The 19,889-nt window shown below is 43.1% G+C and overlaps 1 protein-coding gene across 2 annotated transcripts in view; it reads right to left on the bottom strand.

The window, feature by feature from the left end:
* Positions 1–19,889, bottom strand: part of prickle2b (prickle homolog 2b) — an 85,118-nt gene that overhangs the window by 6,365 nt on the left and 58,864 nt on the right. Inside the window, exons 1-4 of one of the 2 annotated variants that reach the window (XM_023427838.2) lie at positions 13,378–13,868; positions 7,346–7,529; positions 2,541–2,654; positions 843–980 (exon numbers count right to left, since the gene is read on the bottom strand). In XM_023427838.2, coding sequence (XP_023283606.1) covers positions 843–980; positions 2,541–2,654; positions 7,346–7,477 — 384 coding nt within the window. In that variant the 5' untranslated portion in view covers positions 7,478–7,529; positions 13,378–13,868. Of the gene's footprint in view, positions 1–842; positions 981–2,540; positions 2,655–7,345; positions 7,530–13,377; positions 13,869–19,889 lie in introns of those variants that run through there. The other variant, XM_023427836.2, reaches the window with a different exon arrangement.

Here is a 19,889-nt window from a genome sequence, read left to right as displayed (position 1 = left end):
GGGGGGGTTCAATCAATACACACTCTCCCAACAATCTGCTCCCTCGCATATATGTGGTTTTGTGTGTGTGTGTGTGTGTGTGTTGATGAGTGGATGGAAAACACAAGCTGTAAAGCAACTATCCACCTGGGGCACCAACACAACAGAAAGCAGCTCCACTTTGTTTGTGCACTTTGTAACAAATGGCTATCGGATGCTGAAGTGTGCTAGTTTGTTGTTGAAAGAACACTCTTCATTGCACTCTGCAGTCCCATAAGGCCACTACAAGAGTACATGAAGACAACACCTTCAATATTTGATGGGACACTGGGCTCTGCTGTGAAATATTTTCAGGAAGATTTGAAGAAGTTGTAACTGAATCTTCTTCTCTGAGTTAACGCTGGCAAATAACTGTGATTGTTTGAGTGTGACAGCTCATGTTGTAGAGGGAAAAAGAGACATGCTATATACTGTACAATATACACACAAGATTCTCTATAGAACAAGATTTTTAAGGTGAGATTGACAAGGTCACATCATTGTTATAAAAGCAGACACCTGTTGCGTCTCTGTCCTTTATATGTCAAGATAAAGCACCTCTCGTACATCATGACAAAGACCTGAAATGCCAGCAGGCTGTTCAGTACGTCTCTCACACTATTCATTGCTTTCATTCCACCGGCCACATGACACACCTTTGCTCTTGTCACACTTAATTCACTCGTGTCACGGGATGCGGCGCAGAAATGACATTTAGACGTGAAATGACGGCTTGCTTCCAGATCATCTTTGATCTTGTCATATCTCTTCCCTGCTGGGGGAGGTGATACAGAAATGACGGTTTTGATAACCCTGTCAGTTACCTGCTCGCAAATTGCCCCAGTCATTGTCACGGGGAACGGTCGGACGTTGCCGCGGCCCAGGTTCTCCCGTTTACGCTGGTTACTGAAGAGCTTCAGCTCTCGCTTCTCCTCGTCATCCAGACTGTTACAGTAGCGGACCTGGGGACACACACACACACACACACACACACACACACACACACACACACACACACACACGCACACACACGCACACACACATCAACATACATTTGCTTGAAGGTGGATATCTACCTTTCTTTTCTTTTTTTAAAAGAAAATTGTAGCTTTATTTGCTGTAGACTTGCCATAGTGGGAAAAGCACAGGTGTTACTACTTAACAATGGCTCTGTCTTACTCAAGTGTCCCTTAAAGTCATAACAGAGTAACAGTGAACCAGCATGAACAATACCAGGACCCTGAAACTTTGTTTGGCCTGGTTTGTTTGTCAGCAGGATTATGCAAAAAGTACTGAGGCAATTTGTACCAAACTTGGAAGAGGGTTGGGGCATAGGCCAGGAAAAAAAACATAAAATTTTGGTGTGAATCCAGAAATTCTTTTTTTTGTCTTTCTTTAGCATTTTTCGATGTTTTTGTCAGTTTTTCTCATGTAAAGTCTTACATATTTATGGTGTTGAGATCTATGAGTTTGTATGACATTATTTAGATCCAGCTAATCTGAAAATAATCTGCATCTGGTTCTTTTTTATTAAAGGATTATTTGGCCTTGGCAGGAGTATGCACTCTACTAGTTTACGCCTGTGCTTATCCTACTGCGACATGTCAAAATGTTAAAGTTAAGACACTTCCTATAATTCTCTTCGCTTTCCATCACAACTGGGAATCTGCTATTTCAGCAACATATTTTCCCCATTTGGGTTTACAAAGGAGGATGAACATGCTGGGAGTGATTATTCCATTTCATTATTTCCATCATTTTCCATTTCAAGAAACAGAGATTTTAAGATTGTGCAGCAGGCATTAGAAACAGAAAAAGAACCAGTCCTTAAAATGCAGAAGAGGTAGGAAGTTCCAGGCTTACATACTGTATCACAGCCATCATCTCCAATTTGTTCACCGATTCAAATGAGACTGATGTTGTACCTATTGACAGCTATCAACCCATCAGAATTTAGAAATGAACAATCTTCCTACACATCTGCAAGTGTATCTGGCAAGACACATTCATGGAACAAGCATGGAAGAGACTGAGGCAGCTGCACAGGCTGATGTAAGTTAACTTACAGAAAAAACAATTCTCTAATTGGTACATTTCTATGATGATAAGAACTGCTACGGAAACTTCCTCCACCACAAAGCAAAACAACCCTCTCTCCCAAACAGAAACTGGCTGACATGAACCTGGTGTTAGACTGAATAATGAAGTAAAACTAAATGTGATTGCCAGTATAGTTATGGCACCACTTGTTTATGACAGTCATACTAATATCTCAAGATTAAAAGTGGTAATGATTTATTGATGTGAACTTAAAAAGGCAGCTACACATACACACAAACACCTCACTATCTCCTTCCCACCCATTAAGCAGACAGACTCCATTTTTCCTGCGTCTGTCTCCTCCCTTTGCCCCTCTTATCTCTGTATTGCCCTGAAGGAGGGGAAGAAGAATGGAGGGATAGATTTGTGGATAGATGGATGGATGAAGGTGTTGGGGGAGGGGGACCAGTTTGGACTCTCACCTCATTGTCGTGGGGCGGGAGCTGATGGAGCAGCTGTTTGATGCGGTATTTCTCTCCTGGGCTGTTCACATAGGGCACCTTGTCCTCAGGCAGGGAGCTGTAATACTGATGAACCTGAGGAGGAGACACAGACACAATGAACAACAACATACCTGCAACATGTAAACAAGATGACAGACCAACAATACACAGTGATTATTTTTCATTATTGATTGATGATTATTTTTCCTTCGTGGATTTAGTGTGTTGTCTATTAAATGTCACAAAGTAAGGAAAAATGTCTCCCATAGTGAATGGTGTGTCTTCCTGTTGCTTACGTTGGCTGCACAACAGTCAAGAAGCCTAAAGGGAATCAGCTTATAATGATATGAGACGGAAAAGTTTGACGAATACAGAGAAAATGAAACCTGCAAATGTTTGATATTATTTGATAAATGACTAAAAATGGTTCATTTATCATCATAATTTTTGCCAGTTAGTCATTTTAGTACTAAACCATTACAGAGACAAATTAACAGGATCTATAACTGGGAGTGACACACACACACACACACACACACACACACACACACACACACAGAGCTATGATTACCTCCTAAGCATATAGCAGTGCGTGTGAATACGAATGTGTGCGACAGCAGGATTAATGCTAATCTGGTCATTCCAAATTACTTGGACATTCTTTACATTACAGCGGCAGACAATGAGTGTCATCTCAGTGTTATTTATTGCAGTCTTTTTTATTACACTGTAACAGGGGGCCGGGGTATACCAGAGGTCAGGCAGTCATATATGAATGTGAGTGGAGGAGAGACCACGAAAGCCACAGGGTTTTAAAGGGAGATTTGAGGACAGAGGTCAAAGACAGATAGAAGAGCTGGAGGACAGGTGTGGAGAGGAAATAAAGACGGAATGAAAATGTCAAATGGTTGAAGAAAGAGAAGAACAAACAAGACAAGCTTTGATCAAATGAAAAAAAAAAACAATAAAGCAGAATGAAGACTTGAAGAGAGACAATATGATCGATACCTGCTGACTAGGTCACTGCAATCTTAATGACCTGTCTGTCTACTGAATGGATCTACTGACTAGAAGCCATCAGCTTTGTCCTTGGGAATAACACAGACTCTGTCACACACAAACAGATTAACTTGAATAATGAAGCCAAGTATCAGTGCGTTAAGACCAAAATTAAAATTGTATTGCTTTCAAAAACTCTTCTATCTTAAAGTTGAGTTGCCTTAAAGCGCCACAGTCTGTATCAAGGGCAAACAGTATGGCGTAGGCTTATAGAAGGATGTTTGTTGTTGGGATGAATTTATAGCAAGAGTTGTCGTAAGCGAAACCCAATTCCTCCTGCTCTGCTTTTGTTGGCTTCCCCCGGTGTTGGTGAGGGCCACAGGATCCGTGTCAAGCAGCATGGCTCAGGCTGCCGGAGGGCTGGGGGTGTCTGAGGATAGTCCATGAAAGACTGACTGTGGTCAAGAACCGATAACACACAACGCCTATACACCAGGACAAACACACACACACACACACACACACACACACACACACACACACACACACACACACACACACACACACAGACACTTACACTCATACACGCGCACTGCTAATGATAAATTACGAAATATGCTTTCAACAACAACAGGGTTACAATCTGGAGGTGAAAGGCACACTGCCCCGAGGAAAAGATCTAAAGACAGATGCACACACACACACACACAAACACACACACACATACATACATGCATACATGCACTTAATGGACACACCGTTGCACCGAGAGCCAGGAGGAGCAGCTTGTGATAATAACTGTAATCGAAAGCAGACGAAACTAAAGACAGGGCAGAATTTGGGACTGCACTGAAAGGAGGGTTTTTAAAAGTTAAAGCGAATAGGACGTTGCAGCTGAGTGACAAGAGCGATCGCTTCACACAGCTGGTTTCGATTGCTGTTAATGGCCAGACGGCCGGAGGAAAAGACACCACCAGGCACCAGGCCTGACAGTCTCTCAACAAGCCACTTTACAGCGGTTAGTGGACACAGATATTATATTGTTGAGAAAACACTGGTAGTAACAGCCAAACATGGTGGGAAAGATGGTGTTTTCATAGCAAAGAGAGCAGATTTAATGGCAATGTTTTCATTCTTTGTCCTTTTCTTCTCACGTATTTGCTGAGAAGAGTGAGTGCCCGCGGCTCAGCACTGCAGTCAGCACAGTTGTGGCAGCAAATCGCGTTAAAAATGTCTGAGATGGGTTAATTACACACAAAATATAACCTATACTGATTGGATTAAAAATGCAGGTGCCACTTTAACAAGAGTCTACAGCCAAGCTGGCACCTGTGAGGTTGTGTCTAGGAATAGCAGCACTTTGAGCTATGTGCGTACAATAGCATGTTAGCATTCTCTCAACTAAAACAATAACATGTTTAGTGGGTATAATGTTTACCATTGTCACCATCTTAGTTTGGCATGTTAGCACGGTAGTATTTGCCATTTACCATTAAACCGCCCCATGGCAGTGCGATAGTGATGGGGTCACCAAAGTTGGTCTTGATCCTCTGGGAACCACAAATGTCTGAACAAACTTAGATGTCATGTGTTATATGTATATGTGGTTTTCTCACTTTCAACTGATCTGATCTCCTTGTTCAGTTGTGAGTAAAACACTTGCCACAATCTCTTTTTATAGCCTCATCATTTATCTCTCATTCGCAGCTGCTGGCTGTAATCAGGTCAGGTCACGGGCTGACAGTTTTCATAGTCCTTGAACTCAGAATAGAGGGGATCTCATTGTCCCTAGATCCATTTTTGAACAGGTCAAACGAGCCTCATGTCCTTTTCAAACTGATCTTTTGTTGTCTAAAAGTTGATTTATCCACATCCAAGCTGCGGGTCCATTTCAGAACCTGGAAAGACTTCTTGTTTGCATGAATAACCCTGAACTGAATTTCTATCCAAATATCCCACATGTGAGCGGTCCGGGGAAAAAAAAGCATACTTCATGTTCAATTCCAAATTAAAATCAGACCCTGGTGGATGTTGAACAGATTCTGCCGATTAGACTGAAGCTATTGCTACGTGATGGTAAAAAAAATGGGCCACTGCTGAGTAACATTCTTGGCCTTAACAAGCTGTAACTTGGCAACATCCAAGAATTTTATTTGAGAAGGATGGAGAGAAAATATTGGCAGGGCCTCCCTCACACTGCAGCTCAATAACATCTCCAGCACACTCAGTAATGGCTTTATGTTTGGGGATAAAGATTCATGTTCTATTATGAGCCTGTATTTCAGCAACAGAAATACAAAACACACAGGAGACTTGATCAGCCCCACCAAAGTGCTGAGTTTCCCCTCATAATTCTCAGATATATCTGACTGAACACCACAGTCCTCCTCTGAAATCTCTCCCTACCGAGTGGTGACTTTACACCACTGCAGGCTGAATAGCAGACTCATACACAGCACCGGCTCCCTACGGTGAAACCCAAACCCACTGTTAAGATCCTGGAGATTAGCTTTGTGTTTACCAACTCTCTCTATTCTCGCTCTGTCTTTACCTTGTGCGGAGGAAATCAGGGCGTTGAAGAGCCGCACATCAGGCGCACTTCCGCTCCTCAGTGATGGGTCACACAGCATGTTTTCACAGCTTGAATGACTTGCACATCAGGTTTGGAAAATAGAAATTGCCTTTAGAAAAAGACAGTTTTTCATGTAGGTTGAGATTAATGCTCTTAAATGCCACAGTTTTTCCACCAGGGCTGATTGTTTCTCTTCATGTTTATTGTCAAAAGGCAAAAACAGCATCCATTTCTTTCAAGTCTGTTAACCGCTATGCTGCTGCAGTACAGCACAGCTCAGTTTCTATTATGGCCTGGCTATTGCTGAGGTCATATCGCCCCTAGACGAGAACCTAATTGACTTCGGGGTTAGACGTGTGACCCTGGAGGGGGATGAAAAATCGCTGTGCTCAGTCCTCTGAGGTGAAACAGGGGGCTGTGCCAACATTGTGTATTGACCAGTTCATTGCTCTCAACTCATCAACAAAATGAAACCAGCTTCCACAAATGCTTCTATTGTCCCATAAAACTGAAAACCTTCCCACATGTGCACACCTATGGTTGTAAAAGAGGATTTTCATCAATGAGCATGGAGCTATTTAACATGTGCTTAGCTGAGCCTTCGTGAGGGCGATGAAACCTACTGTAAACATGTTTGGAGGCAGAATGAATTGGAGATTAATTTGACTGCTGTGGCCACATAATCCTTGTTACCCATTAGCCTGCAGAAAGTGCAGTCAGCATAACTAATGAGCTATCATACAGTTACAAAATATAAGCATGAGGTGTAACACTATACGCAGTGTAGTGCTTGGAATTTTTATTAGGTTTACACCACACTGTACTGGAATGCATGTATATGTATTAACTTTTATAACTGGAACCTGTCTGCGCATATGGCCTTTCAACCACACTGAGATAATCGTTTATAGCACCAATCTTTTCGAGGGCATTTTCTTTGGTGTGTAAATTTGAAGTCACCGAGTTCACATCATAGTGTGTATGGTGAAATTAGAGCTTTATGAAAACTTTTGGCACACAAACTGCATATTCAGTTGCAGTTCAGAGTGGATAGGGTCCACGGGTCGGGCTACAATCAGATGTGATTGACAACAGCTGACAAAACCGCGCAGGAAAACTGCACACTTTTACAGATAGACCTCAATGGTCCACGTGCTGCTCTGTGCGAATGTCATGTGGCCCAGATTGTAAGTAAGTGAAAACATGCTAATACCTGTTCAGGTTTGAGTCCTGGTGGTACCCAGGCGTACTCCTCCAGGGCACAGCCAGAATCGTCATCTGAGGTAGAGTTCCTCTGGAAGTCGTACATCAGTTTGGTGACCGTCTTCTCCATCTCTACAGGCATGGCTGGCACTGCATGCTCCTCACGACGACACTTACAGTGCACACAGATCTTCCTACCACGGAAAAACCAAAGACAAAGAACATCCGTCAAGCCACAGTTGTGTGTTTTTTTCAACAGGCATAAATGAATGAAAGACTTCTACCGAATTAGAGCTTTAGATTAGATATGAACGCAGTAGTTATTTGACCTCCTGAATTATTCAGCTGAGAAGTGTGATTTGAAAATAACTTTTGCACATTTTAACTCACAATATCTCAGAATACAAAACCATTAGGTTCAAAATAAACCCTCAGTTCAATAAATCACTATGTAAACAGAAATGTATCCTGGGCGATAGGGTTTCAACAGAAACAAGACGTCATACTATAGAGTACTGTTTGGGCCTCTGAAGCTTGCCATTAATCACAGAAAATAAAAATAACCCAAACAGCTTTTTTTTTCTCGAAAGGTAACCTCAAGAGAAGCTGTGAAAAAAGGAAAATCTGTCATCCAACCTATTTGGTTGTGGGCATAGACCCCCCCCCCCCCCCCCCCCCAAAAAAAAAAGCATAAGGCCTGTGCATGTTTCCAGACCCTCCACCCATAAAGCATGTGAACTCCACACAGTTTAAAGGTCAAGGCTTCCCGCTGCAGCTCTCACAGTAAAATACGGGTGCCACAATTACAATGCCCCCACAATCCTCAGGGGTATCAAGTACGAAGATATAATCACAAACAGGCTATGGAAATTAGCAGAATAGAGCCAATGACAATGATGGAAAGCAGTACTGTACAAACACACAAACATGAACAACACACACACACACACACACACACACACACACACACATCCACATGAACAAGGTTAGGGAGAAACACTAACAGATGCTCAGCCAGGACAGTGCTCCGCTCTCATTAGTCAAACGGACCCGCCCAGCTATAAAATGGAAAATATCCATGTGTGAGTTTCCACAGAAAAGAAGGCCGAGAGTGTTTGACACTGACACTCCTCCTCCCTGCTCTTTCATCTCTAGTCGTGCCCAGAGAGTGATAAAGTGAGTTGTTATATTTCATAGACTCAAACACCTATTCTTGGGTGTTGTTTTGCAAACTATTGGGATTAACAGACAAAGTTGCTCCTCAGAGAATGACAGAGAACTTTTGAGACGTCTCACAATAAGCATAACAGGATGTGTGTTAAATACCTGAGTGCATGGATTAAAATGAAAATCACCAGGTCTGTACTTGGATCCAAAGGGAGGAGACACTACATGCAAACAGATTCCCATGTCCTTGAGTCTAAGCCCCCGCATAAAGACAAAAGTCTGGGTGGCCAGAAGGTTGCATCCCACTATCCGTTGCTGCCCCTCAGGCGGCCAAACCAGAGAGACAATCCCATTACCTCCCCAGGCGGACGCTCGCTTGTCTGACAGACGGACCTAAGGAGGAGCTTAAGGACACTCAGGACAATGTTTGACAGACTGACAACCTGGTTGGCCATGGATCTGTTAGTGTAAAGTGCTTGGAGCCAAGACAGCACTGTGTGGAGAGCTGGCCAAGGCTCACATTGTCTCTTGTTCAGAGGAGCACATCTTGTCCAAGGGTTGAGTCCTGGTTAACAAAGCACTCCAGTATATTTGGCTTAATACTGATGGATTTTGATGACAGAACAGACATTGGAAATACTTGGAAACCCCTTTCAAGTTCTCTAAGTAAAACATCCCACTGATGTGCCACAACTGGTAATATAACATGCGATTCTTGAAAAGAAAATAAACAGATCTATGGGTCTTAAATTTGTATGAATTCTCCATCACCACTTGTGAATCCTTACCATTCACCAGGAGACTAACAGCCTATTACTGTCTGATCCAGCTTTCAACACCACCCTGAGCAGAAAAGGCAGACCTCTACAAACTCTGCTGTCACTGTGGAAGGGCACAGACTTCACAAACTGACTCCGTAAATATTTAAAAAACACGTCCAGGTATCTCCTCCCTGAATACTGATGTGTAGGATAAATGGAGCAGTGACGCAGCTCAGCCAGACAAAGTCATCAAGTAGCTGTCAAGCAAGCTGACTGGTAGAAGGGAATTTGGAAAATCCCTGTCACAGCGGCATGGTGCTATAGCCAGGGGCGACGCAGCTTGCCTCATTACAGCCCGGCAACTTCGCAATCATTACTAATTTAAGGCTGATTAGCTGGATGACATGCACAAAAATGCATGCATCAACGGGAAGAAACACTCGAGGACAATGATCGATAGTGCACGACAAAAGGCACCGAATGCGAAGACAAAATAAGCACAAATGGACACCTCTCCAATTCTTCTTGACATGCTGCCAGCTGGTTAGCAGTTATTTTTGACCTGGGCTGGGGAGGGGACACTTGGAGATAAGAGTATACAAATAGCCAGAAGGAGCAGAGTGGACCTGAAGGAAAGCATTTCACACCGCATTCCTTCAGAAAAGGACAAATCACAACAGCGTAGCCCCACACTTTGCTTGCTATGGTCTCTGTGGAGTTAAACTTGGGAGGCAGAAAAGTTTGTGACCTTTGAAGCAATGCACCTTTCTGACCCACTCTCTCAGACCAGATGTGTGATGATGACCTTCCTCATGTGATTCACCTCACAAACATCCTGATCTCCCCACATCAACGCTGGCAGAAATACTGTAACCCTACAGGGGCCTGTTGCTCCTTCTCTCCCCTTCTATCCTCGTGATTTACAACGCGGTTCATGCACATGTCTGGGATTTCCCCTCCTCTGAAACATAATCCCCGAGCTTCCCCTTGTAATCTACATGATTTCAATTAGGAGAGATTTGGGGACTTTGGTAATATAAGTCAAGTACATCACTAACGCCTCATAAATGACTCCGAGGTAAAACGAGGGATGTTAAAAGGCTAGTTCTTTATCCGAATGTGACTGGCACTTCATCCCCTGGGAGATGTAAATGCTGAAGTATCATTGGCCTGTTTGAGTGTGAAGATTTTTCAAGACCTGGGGGGTATGTTGTTGGTTAGTGATCCCTGTGACCATGATGTCAGTGGACAATGATTCACCGTGTCGGGTTAATTATCATCACCCTGGTCTTCCAGATTAGCTTTGTAACCCAGGTAACAGGGTGTTTTTAATGCGTAACCAGGATCTGATAGGCCCCTCTGACAGTTGCGTAGACTTGGTTCAATCGATTTAGCTCAACACCGCAGGGTCTTCAGCATGAATGGTCTCAAATTTGGCCTAATAAGCATTCTTGAGGCTTGTAGAGTAGATTTAGAAAATGTGCTTCAAAACAAAGTAAAAGTTGACTCATAAAAATTGTCTTTACACGGCAAACAAATAGAGCTAGAGCTACCCCCAACTTTAGGGTTATGATTAGGAGGCTCTCTTCAACCCAAGCCTGAGAAAGCCATCTGATTCAGCTGTATCCCAAAGCCAGTCATGAAAGTATGGCCTTGCATGGTTTGAAACAGAAGTCTCATTCCACTCTCATTCCCGAGCTGCTCCCAAAACCACTGCAGCCTTTCCACGGCATCACTCTAGATGGTCAGATTAAAATCCCATCTTTAAATGGCAGCCCTGCACAAAAGCTGGGGTTGGATGTCGAGAGAGAAGAGCACAGAGGAGAGAACAGCTGGGTGCACACTGCAGCCAAGTCTTGTGTTCTTTTTTCCTGCTTCTGCTTTTGTTTTCTCTGGAAGAAGTGGTTGGGGGGGGGGACACGACACGACAGACTCTTTCTATTTAATGGCCTTTTGTTTGATGAATACAACATTTCCGTTTAGTGTGCTGAAGCTGTTGTTGGAATTTTCAAGGGCTTTAACAAATGGCTCTGCTTTCACAAACTACTAATACACGCGTATACACAGTCTTTGTACCTAGAGTGGGCTGCACGTTGACTTCAGAGCCATTAGGAGTTAATTACAGTTAAACATGACTGGAGGTGTTCCTGACAAGAATCAGGTTCTACAAAGACGTTTTCCATTAGTGGCCAATTAGTAACAACCAGACGCAACGTGTTTCACAGGACATAGATTAGACCTGCATCCACCTGTCATAACAAATTATTGAGAGCCAGAGTCCAGTCCTCTTTTCAAGTCGCCTCTGGTCCACTAGTTGCGGCCCCAGACAATGGATCTTCTACCTTCAGGGGCAGTGAAATATGGGCACCTTGACATTTTAACTTACAACAAAATACAACAACTATTTGTTGAGCATTCGACAGTGATTGCTCCCAAAAATGCACAGAACATGTAATACCGAATGATTTAGATTTTCAGAAAGAGAAATACAAAATAAGTTGCAATGCCAAATTAATTGAGAACCATAAGCTCATGGAACAGGAGCTAACCAAGAAAATTTAAACTGCATTATCTGTACAACATACAGTAACTTGTGATTGCAGATAAGTAGCTAATTTTTTTTATGGCTAAATAAAGTCACAGTAATTTTTAATTTGTGACTGAAAAAGTTGCGAGTATCATAACCCTGTTCTCTCCCTTCTCTCTAAGGACTGGTACAGGACTCCAGTGGCGAGTGGAAAGCCGAGAGCATGAGGAGAAAGAGATATTTATGTAACATTAGAGTGGGACTCTTTTCAGCTACAGCCCACTATACTTGAGACTGGATCACATTACTTATTCATCCAGTGTTGACTTGCGCCATAAAGTGACACTACTTTGGATGGGAAATGGTGGAGTCATGGAGGGACGGGGTTCCAAGCCTCGGTAGAGACCATGAGACCATGTTCACCAGCAACCTGTCAACTCATTTGATAACCAACAACATATAGTGATTGGCTTTTAGTCTCTTGGTTTCTGGTAGTTTTTAGGAGAAAAGATCTGCCAGTCCCTCGAGGAATTTTGCAGAATAATATGTCGACTTTTCTTTGAAAGTGTCAGTGGGGAAAAATCCAGTAACCAATAAGGTACTGACATTTTTCCAGAGGCAGTTGTGGTTGTCAGAAATAATGTTGGTTTGGCATTTTGGCTCCTTTCAGCTCAGTTAATGTTTGGGCTGCTCTCAAACCTGAGGAGACCAGTGATACTGCAGCCAGCTGCTGAAGCCACATTACCCCTCACCCCCTCCTCCCGGACATTCATGTGCTAATCAGTTACCCTTTACACTGCCAAAATGTAGCCTCCTTAACGGGTCAATTGGCCTGTATTGAGTCTTGTAACGTCCTTAAAACAACTGCCATGGAGATGCGATTATGTCACTTGTTTCCAAAGCAGTTTGCAGTAAACTACAGGAAATAATTTGAGCTTTTAATTAACTGAGATGACTCAGATAATTACAATATAACAGCACTTGACTGGAGACACATCCTGAAACAAGTTGATTTGGAGAAAAAAAAATAAACATTTGGAATATTTTAGAGAGGCCCGGTCCTATCTGTTTATTTACACAGCAATCTACAATCCATATGGCACTGAGGCTGCACAACAAAGACTTTCTGGATAGAAAGCGCACAGTAGCCTGGCCATTGCGCTACAGGGGGTGGGGTGGGGGATAGAAACCAGTGAGAGAACACTTCCATGAAGGGAGAGCTACAGTGCAAGTCCGATAACTCGCGATTTTCTATCAGAATAACACCAAGGTCTGGGCGAGGAAAGAATCGATTTACGACTGCTGGTAAAATCTTGAAAAGGGCGAAACTTTCCTAAAAAAGTCAGTGACTTCAAACTGGGTAGATTGCTTCATTAATTCTTATTTAGTTGTGAGGCCACTTTACTTACTCTTTGAAATGTGTGCGTGAAGAGGTTAAAGTCAGAAACGAACAGGGTTTCATTAGCAGATACATCTGTGACACATTCCCCTTTCCATTACGCATTTAAAGCCCCAACACAGATCGTCGGTCGCGCTATTCAAACAGCTCCAGAACAAAATAACCACCATCAATAATGTGCTGCTTACCTTCTTACAAGCAGCGGCTGAGGGCTGAAACCATAGCCGCGACCTCAGTGCTGGTTGTGGTGGAGCAAGTTTTAGAATGCGTCTTCCTCATCGCAGAATTTATCACACAAACTCCAACGCCACGGCTTTGCCACGAAAACACCCCGCTCTCACCCTGGCTGTGTGTCTGCACCCCTCTGCTACATGTATCTCCTCCGTTTCAATGCCTTTTGTCAGCCCCCTGTTCTCCGCAAACACACTGGGGAGTTCTGCAAACAAGGAGCGAGCTGAGACGAAGAGCCAACTTAAAGTGCGTAAAAGCAGATCCAACTGCAGTAAGTCACAGATCCAAACAGGAGCGCGAGTTCCAACGAAATATTTTCAATCCCAGCGAATAAAACAGAAACCTCCTTAGGTAGTTGCGTTAGACGCTGCTGCCGAGCCTGCGTTAAGATCCGTGCGGACTTTCGGTGCGTAAAAGCACGGAGAGCTGGAGATGCTCCGCTCGTTGCTGACCGATCTACTGACTAACAGCTTTAATCCTCAACCGGTGTCAAGTCGGGATAAATAACCTACCGACTTCCTGTTTGCAATTTCAACATAAAAGCTTCACTGTCAAATGTCAGTCCGTGACAATCTGTAACTGATAGTAAATTTAAAGGGAAATAGCTCAACAACTAAACATACTCAACCTGCCGAGGAAGACCATGATATGTGTTGAAAGAAGAACAAGAACAGTCTATTTATTAATTCTTCTGCATCCAAGGTCAATAATGAACTAAAATGAAAACCACTGCTAGATCAACATGTAACTGTGATCATTTAAAAATTGTGTTGTGCTGAAAACATCAATCTAACTCATGTAATAGTCTATTTAGTTCAATGATTACAACTATATGATAAGAGGACTATTACTGATTGTTAAAGTACAATTAGCTGTGATTTTGCATGTTTGAGCACATTCACAACAAATCACATACAGTTTCATTTTGGATTTGAATTTATGTGTCTGACCTCCGTTCACTTCTGCACAGTGAAAAGCTTTTGTTTGAAGGAAAAGTCAGTGACTTCCTGTCTCCTCCTGGCCCTCTCTGGTTGACTTGACACACACACACACACACACACACACACACACACACGCACACACACACACACACACACACACACACGCGCTAATATCCTGGTATGATGTCAGCAAGTCAGCGTCCCAACATTGGTGTAATTAGCAGTGTGAATGACTGGTGCTCTGGTGGGATTTGCATGTGAATTAAACCACTTCCCTGAATCAACTGGCCATTGGCAAGAAGAGAGCGAGGGAGGGAGAGAGAGGAGCTGCAGGGTGCTGACCTGCATGGGGAAATGGGGAGGTGAGCCCCTGTAAACAAAACACTGCTGTTTAACATAAGAAACATTGGGGGAAAGGACAAAAGGCTTACCAAGACCAATGAAAGTCCACTGAACCAAAAACAAATGTAAAGCCAAATTAGCAGGATCTTAAAACTCCAGTGGTCTGTTCTCCACATGTGCACCTATGCCAAAGACTCATTCACAGAGAACAAAGTGGACTACAATCATTTACAACCATATGTAAATTTTGCTATTGCATATTATTTATTATGTTACAACAAGCCTCTGCTATATAAGAGACCAAAGCCTGCTGACCACAATACAGTCAACCACGAGGACATTAGACATTAAAGCAGGGAACTGATTGATTAGCAGCAACATAAACAGCACAGTTGTTCCCTAACAGATTGCCACCATCTCAGCTATTTTGGTTCCCTCTTAATCTCACAAACACTTGCTTGGCTATAAACTCCATGATGCTATCTCTCCTCTCTGGATCCCTCAGTGAGTGGTAGGAGTGTTTAACATCGTCCCACTGCTGCCTCTCATTTGCTTATTAGTCTAACGCCACAATGTGTCATGAAAAAAGAAAAAAACACTAAAGTTTTCTGGCAATCAAAGCACAACAGATTTATGGAAGATTTCAAAAGGCAACTGTGGGAATGGACAGAATGGAAGTGGGTTAGTGAGTAATTAAATCAAGATTTGTGTATATTTTTCCCCAAAGTGACCCACTGCTGCCTGTTGGCTAAACACAAGTAAAAAAAAAAAAAAAAAGACATGGAAAGGAAAATTTAAAAAAGCCTGCTTTTAAATTATCGTCTCCAAAGCTGAACGAGAAAGAATTTTTTGCCGCCGCTGCTGAAAACAGCCGGCAAGTCTGAACGACCTCAACAGTTTTTAAGGACAGTGCTGCATTTCTCTTTCCTCTGTCCAGGAATTATACCTCTGGCTTCCCTGGAGTCACACTAAAGCTCTGCTTTTCTTTTTAGTGAAAGCCGTCTTTCTGCCCTGGGTTCTCTCACACGTGGCGACTCTTGCTACGTCTTAGTCTCATACATAAGAACATATAATCGCGTCCTCTTTACAAGCGCAAGAATATCAATTTCAGCTCAGGCTGGCCTTTACACTAGATTTTACAAGGAGCCCTAAGTGACAGTGTCCTGTGCTTGTAGCAACCAAAGCATGGGTCAGCTGGTTTGGGGCCAGCCATCTCCCCCAAATAAGTCATTCCCTTTTCCCCAATAAACTGTTCTTCGACCTGCAGTGAACTGCTTTAAATGCCATTAGAGGACTGAATGAAAGCATAGAGGCCAGCTTGGGGGACATACCACAGATAGCACTGCCTTCGTGGACTCCTGGCATGCAGAGAGAGCATATACTTGGTAATTTTAGACAGTGAGCCAAACAGGTTTACTCCCTTCCTAACCATGCATAAGCATATTGAGGTCTTTGTCTCTATCAAAGCACAGGATGAGCGATATTGTAAATACATGTTGCCCTGGCGCTGGGAGCCTATCTGAAGTATGCAAGAATGGATCTTATCCTACGACAACATTTTTCATGTCTTACCAGGGAAGGAACTAATTTATATACTGTCTGATATGGTCAGAAAAACACTCCTGATGAATCAATGCCTTTATCTCGATTTGAAATGTAGCCAATGCTCCAACATGGCCTCCCCATCTTTATTTCTCATCTGCTTTTTTAGGAACACCAGTCTCCTCTCCTTTCATGTGGCAAATGCTGATGGCTATCACTCCAGAGTCAACACACGAGGCAGCTGGGACTCACCCCAACAGCTGATAGCCCAGACATGTTGGGAGGGAGCAAGAGACCTAACTTCCTTTCCCATATAGCTTTTCTTTCCACTGCTGCACAAGGTTTACCCTAACTACCGTAAGTGTTTACCCTGCCCAAAGTCTGATCTACCAACTGGCTGCTTAAGGGAACCAACTAGAAGGTGCCAGTCTGCTTTAAAGAAAAGTGGTTGTCGAATCATCTAAAGCTGGATGTATGTAAGCAGAAGTCCTGGCAATTTGTGCTTTAATTTTATTCCACAAAGTAACTCTGTTTATATTCTTTAATTCATATACTGTATAGTGATGGTATGCAATTTATGTACTGGAATTACATCAAGTATCATCATTACTAAGTGACCACTGTAGACTTGTGTGTTTACATTCATTCAGTGTGAGAGAGTGGCTCGTGGGAAGCAGAGGTTTGCAGTGGAAACTGTTTTGCTGGAAGTGTGTTACTGAAAAGCAGAAGACAACAGAGGCTTTTTTCAACTTCATTATTGCTGCCTTCACTAACAACAATCTCCCTGTTGCTACGCCGCAGCAATGCTGTAGCCCCTTAACGCACTATTAATAGGCCTGAACTGCATCTGACACCCGTTCCCTTCGCACCTTTCCGACACCGGAATGGTGGCGACTGTGTTTAACAATTTCTTTTCTCTTCGCTCAACTATTTCTACCACCATGTATATAACAGAGTGCACAAATAATTGCCTCTCACCCGCCTGTATGACTGCAGGCTTTTTCACTCTGCCTACGAGTGTGGCCAGTCAGAATAGTTATTAACACTTCTGCCTTTAGATACGGTCTGGTGACACTTTGTTTGAACCAGTTGGTCTCAAGCAGAACGCAGCCTAAAAGAAAACCTGGAGCAGAACAGAGTTATTTTTTATTGCTGGATTCAGTGCTAAGACACAGACCATCAAATCAAGCAATGAGGCCGCTGAACTCAGCACACTGGAAGTTGTCAACAACCTCAGACGATCCTTTCAAGGTTGCAGGCCTTTCTACTCTTTCTGTTTTTTGTTACCGGCTGTTGGATAACTTTCCTTACGCTACATTAGGGGAGTAATGATTCATGTGAACACCTGCATCCAGTCAGAAAGAAGAGTATAAAGCCTGTTAGTATAAAGGTTCACTGGTATTCCTAACCCAGCTCCAGCCACTGTGTTGATGGAGACGCCTGTCATTCAGTGAGAGCACGGCAGTCTGAAAACATACTGACCTCCCTTCTACCATGAACTATCAGTACTTTGCCCCAGCTACTCTGCTCAGAGAGCAGATTTAGTGAGACATAAGACTGGGGGCTCACTGTGGTTCCTCCACCCAAGCACCCCCTCTGTACCCATGTTCCCAGCAGATAAGTGGCCATTATTCATCCTGTGTTGAACATTAACTGGATTAATTCTGCACGGGTTGAGGGGTGAAATTGTATTTGTCCAAAGGGAGGGAAATGGCAAGGAAATGAGGAGAGTAGCCAGCTTGGCTGAAATTCTAATTAGCTCAGGGGTTCGTTAGCACACAAACTCTACTCTTGCTGCTACAGAGGCCTGTGTAAGCCATTAAGAAGAAAGAAAGAGTATGGACACAGACTTTTCACGCATAAAGGCCCAGGGCAAGGAGGTGACCTTGTGGAGGGACTTCTCAAGGGGACTGGAGCTATTTTCTGCCCCTCCTGGTCCACTTACACAAGGGCTCTTCAGCACAGAGGAAAAACACACTCCAAGTCCTCAACCTCTGTCTATCCATCGGACCATCCATCTCCACTGTAGACAGCACTCTCCAGGGCGACACAGCTCAGTTTCCAGCGTGCTGTGCCCAACAACGGCGGTTTGTCAGTGAGCTTTTCTCAGCCGTACTGTACATGTGGATTCTGATTCAAAACATAACTAGGTCATGCTCTGGTTTGAAAAAAAAAAAAACAACAAAAAAACGGTAGAGGGAGGAACAGTTGTAGGAAGTAAAGGAATACTGTAGTGGACGCAGTGGGATATGAGGAATGGCAAACATGAGATAGTGAAAAATGAGTTTTGACATTATTATTATTACTGTGTCTGTGCATTAGAAATATAGAGACATTTGGGAGATGATATTTGCTTTCTGAGTGTTCCACCCTTCCATTTGTGCAGAAAAGTAATGACCTTTAAAATGTGTTGTGAAGTAATACACAAAAATCTCTTGTTTCTCTCCCAGCAACACATAAAGCCAGAGCTGTGATGTAGCATGATCTCGTGGCTGCATGAATGAACCACCCACCTCCTAACCTCCCACATTCGGCACCCTGCAGCCATTTCTCTGACTCAACTCTCTAATTCAGCCTCCACTAATGTTCCTCTTCCTCGCCTTGTCATCATGACCCAGATGAGTGGTGTGGGTGTCAATACTGATTTGCTGACTGACTCTCTCTCTCTCTCACAGTGTAGGTTTTTGTTTCATTCACTACATTGCTCCATCAACTAAACCTCCTCTGACTTTTATTTGCGGTGCTCTTCTCTGTAACGAATCACCTTGCGGCCCTCGCCTGTGGCCATAATCACATGCCGACTGACCAGATGTTCAATCATTAATAATGAATATTAGCATACTCATTTGCTGGACCACAATTGCGGGGTGGCCCTCACAGTCTTGATATATGATCTTACCACTTATTTTCAGGAGGCTGCAAAAAGCAATGTCAACACAAAAGCTTTTATGTGGAGTTTGGGGATTTGGCTGCAGTGGACCTTATAAATAAGCCAGGTAAATCCAATATATCATGTTTGGGTGAGACAGTGTAACAAAAGCAACACATATTGAATGTGTTTTTGAAATAAGCCTCTGGAGCAGGCCTGATGCTGACTGGGTTTTTGGTACTTCCATGAATTTTAAAAAGGAGCTATTTGTAAGTTTTGCAATTGCCACATGGGCAACATTCGCATTAACAGCTGTTTACTTACCCATCTAGAAGAAGGCGTTGCAAGTTCAGCATCAAACTTCATTCCTTTCCTCGACTCTTGTTTTGTTTCTATTTCTATCACTCCTTTTCTTCTACTGACGCTAGCATGCTAACCAGCTAGCTCTGGCCTGGTTGGCCTGTTTCATCACTTTCTGATAGCGAGTCACCTCTTACATTGTAAACACAACGATAGCTGAAGCGCTTGGCAAGACTGGTAAGTAAACAGCTTCTAATGCTAATGCTGGCTTAGCAACAGCAAAACTTATAAGTAGCTCATTTAAATCAAGAGATACCATATGATAAAAATAAAGTGGAAGGAAACAGTAGTTCTGTCTTGTATGAGGAGAGAAACGTAGGACAGAAGGTGGAGAATAAAGAGACTGCAAAAAGTCTTTGTCCTAGCGATCCAAACATACTGTTTTTGAGAATATATTCTAAGCCAAGATGGTGGT

Source organism: Seriola lalandi, unplaced genomic scaffold (assembly GCF_002814215.2).
Source record: "Seriola lalandi dorsalis isolate HSWRI2012SDOR001 ecotype SW California unplaced genomic scaffold, Sedor1 jcf7180002054864, whole genome shotgun sequence".
NCBI lineage: Eukaryota > Metazoa > Chordata > Actinopteri > Carangiformes > Carangidae > Seriola > Seriola lalandi.
Note: the sequence above shows the minus strand (reverse complement) of the source record. Positions and strands in the feature narration are given on the sequence as shown.